Source organism: Sinocyclocheilus rhinocerous, unplaced genomic scaffold, assembly GCF_001515625.1.
Source record: "Sinocyclocheilus rhinocerous isolate Xijiao unplaced genomic scaffold, SAMN03320098_v1.1 C35784179, whole genome shotgun sequence".
NCBI lineage: Eukaryota > Metazoa > Chordata > Actinopteri > Cypriniformes > Cyprinidae > Sinocyclocheilus > Sinocyclocheilus rhinocerous.
In genome coordinates, this window is record NW_015763337.1 from 1 (window position 1) to 630 (window position 630).

At 53.3% G+C, this 630-nt stretch overlaps 1 protein-coding gene across 1 annotated transcript; it reads left to right on the top strand.

Annotated features, from left to right (window-relative positions):
* Positions 1-5: 5 nt before the first annotated feature.
* Positions 6-626, top strand: LOC107735102 (SH3 and multiple ankyrin repeat domains protein 2-like; the record flags this gene model as incomplete). The annotated part of the gene is made up of 1 exon (XM_016546901.1): positions 6-626. A coding segment is annotated over one exon (621 nt), but the record flags the coding sequence as incomplete, so codon positions are not given.
* Positions 627-630: the final 4 nt, after the last annotated feature.

The following is a 630-nucleotide window of genomic DNA, read 5'->3' on the forward strand; positions in this document are numbered from 1 at the left end:
CAGGCAGTCCCTTTGCAGCTGCCATTGCCGGTGCAGTTAGAGACAGGGAGAAGAGGCTTGATGCTCATCGCAACTCCCCATCTTTTAAGTCAACAGATGCAGGTGATGAGGACGTGGTGCCTACACCAGCCCCACGTCTCCGACACTCTAAGTCTATTGATGAGGGCATGTTTAGCAGCGATGAGCGGCTGCGTAGGCTCATGGCACCTCCCTCATCACTACTTAGCATCCCTAGAGGTGGTGGTAACGTGACAGACTTCAACAGCCCTGAGCCCACCATGGTAAGGGAACTGTTGAACACCCGTACAGGACACAGCCCGATCAGTCTGCCTGCTCATAAGACCTACAGCTCAGGAAGTGGGAATTACGTTCACCCAGTAACAGGCAAGCCACTAGACTCCAATTCACCATTAGCTTTAGCATTAGCTGCCAGAGACCGAGCCATGAGGGAGCAATCACAGCCTCTTCCGCTAAAGAGTGGCCCATCCAAACTTGATCTCAATAAACCGCTTTTTATCGACACCAAGCTTAGACCAAATGTGGCGGTTGGCTTCTCAAGTACCGCTACCATGGGCCGTCCCCGCGGGGGCCTGCGGAGGCAGATGACGGAGTCCAAATATGAGACTGAAT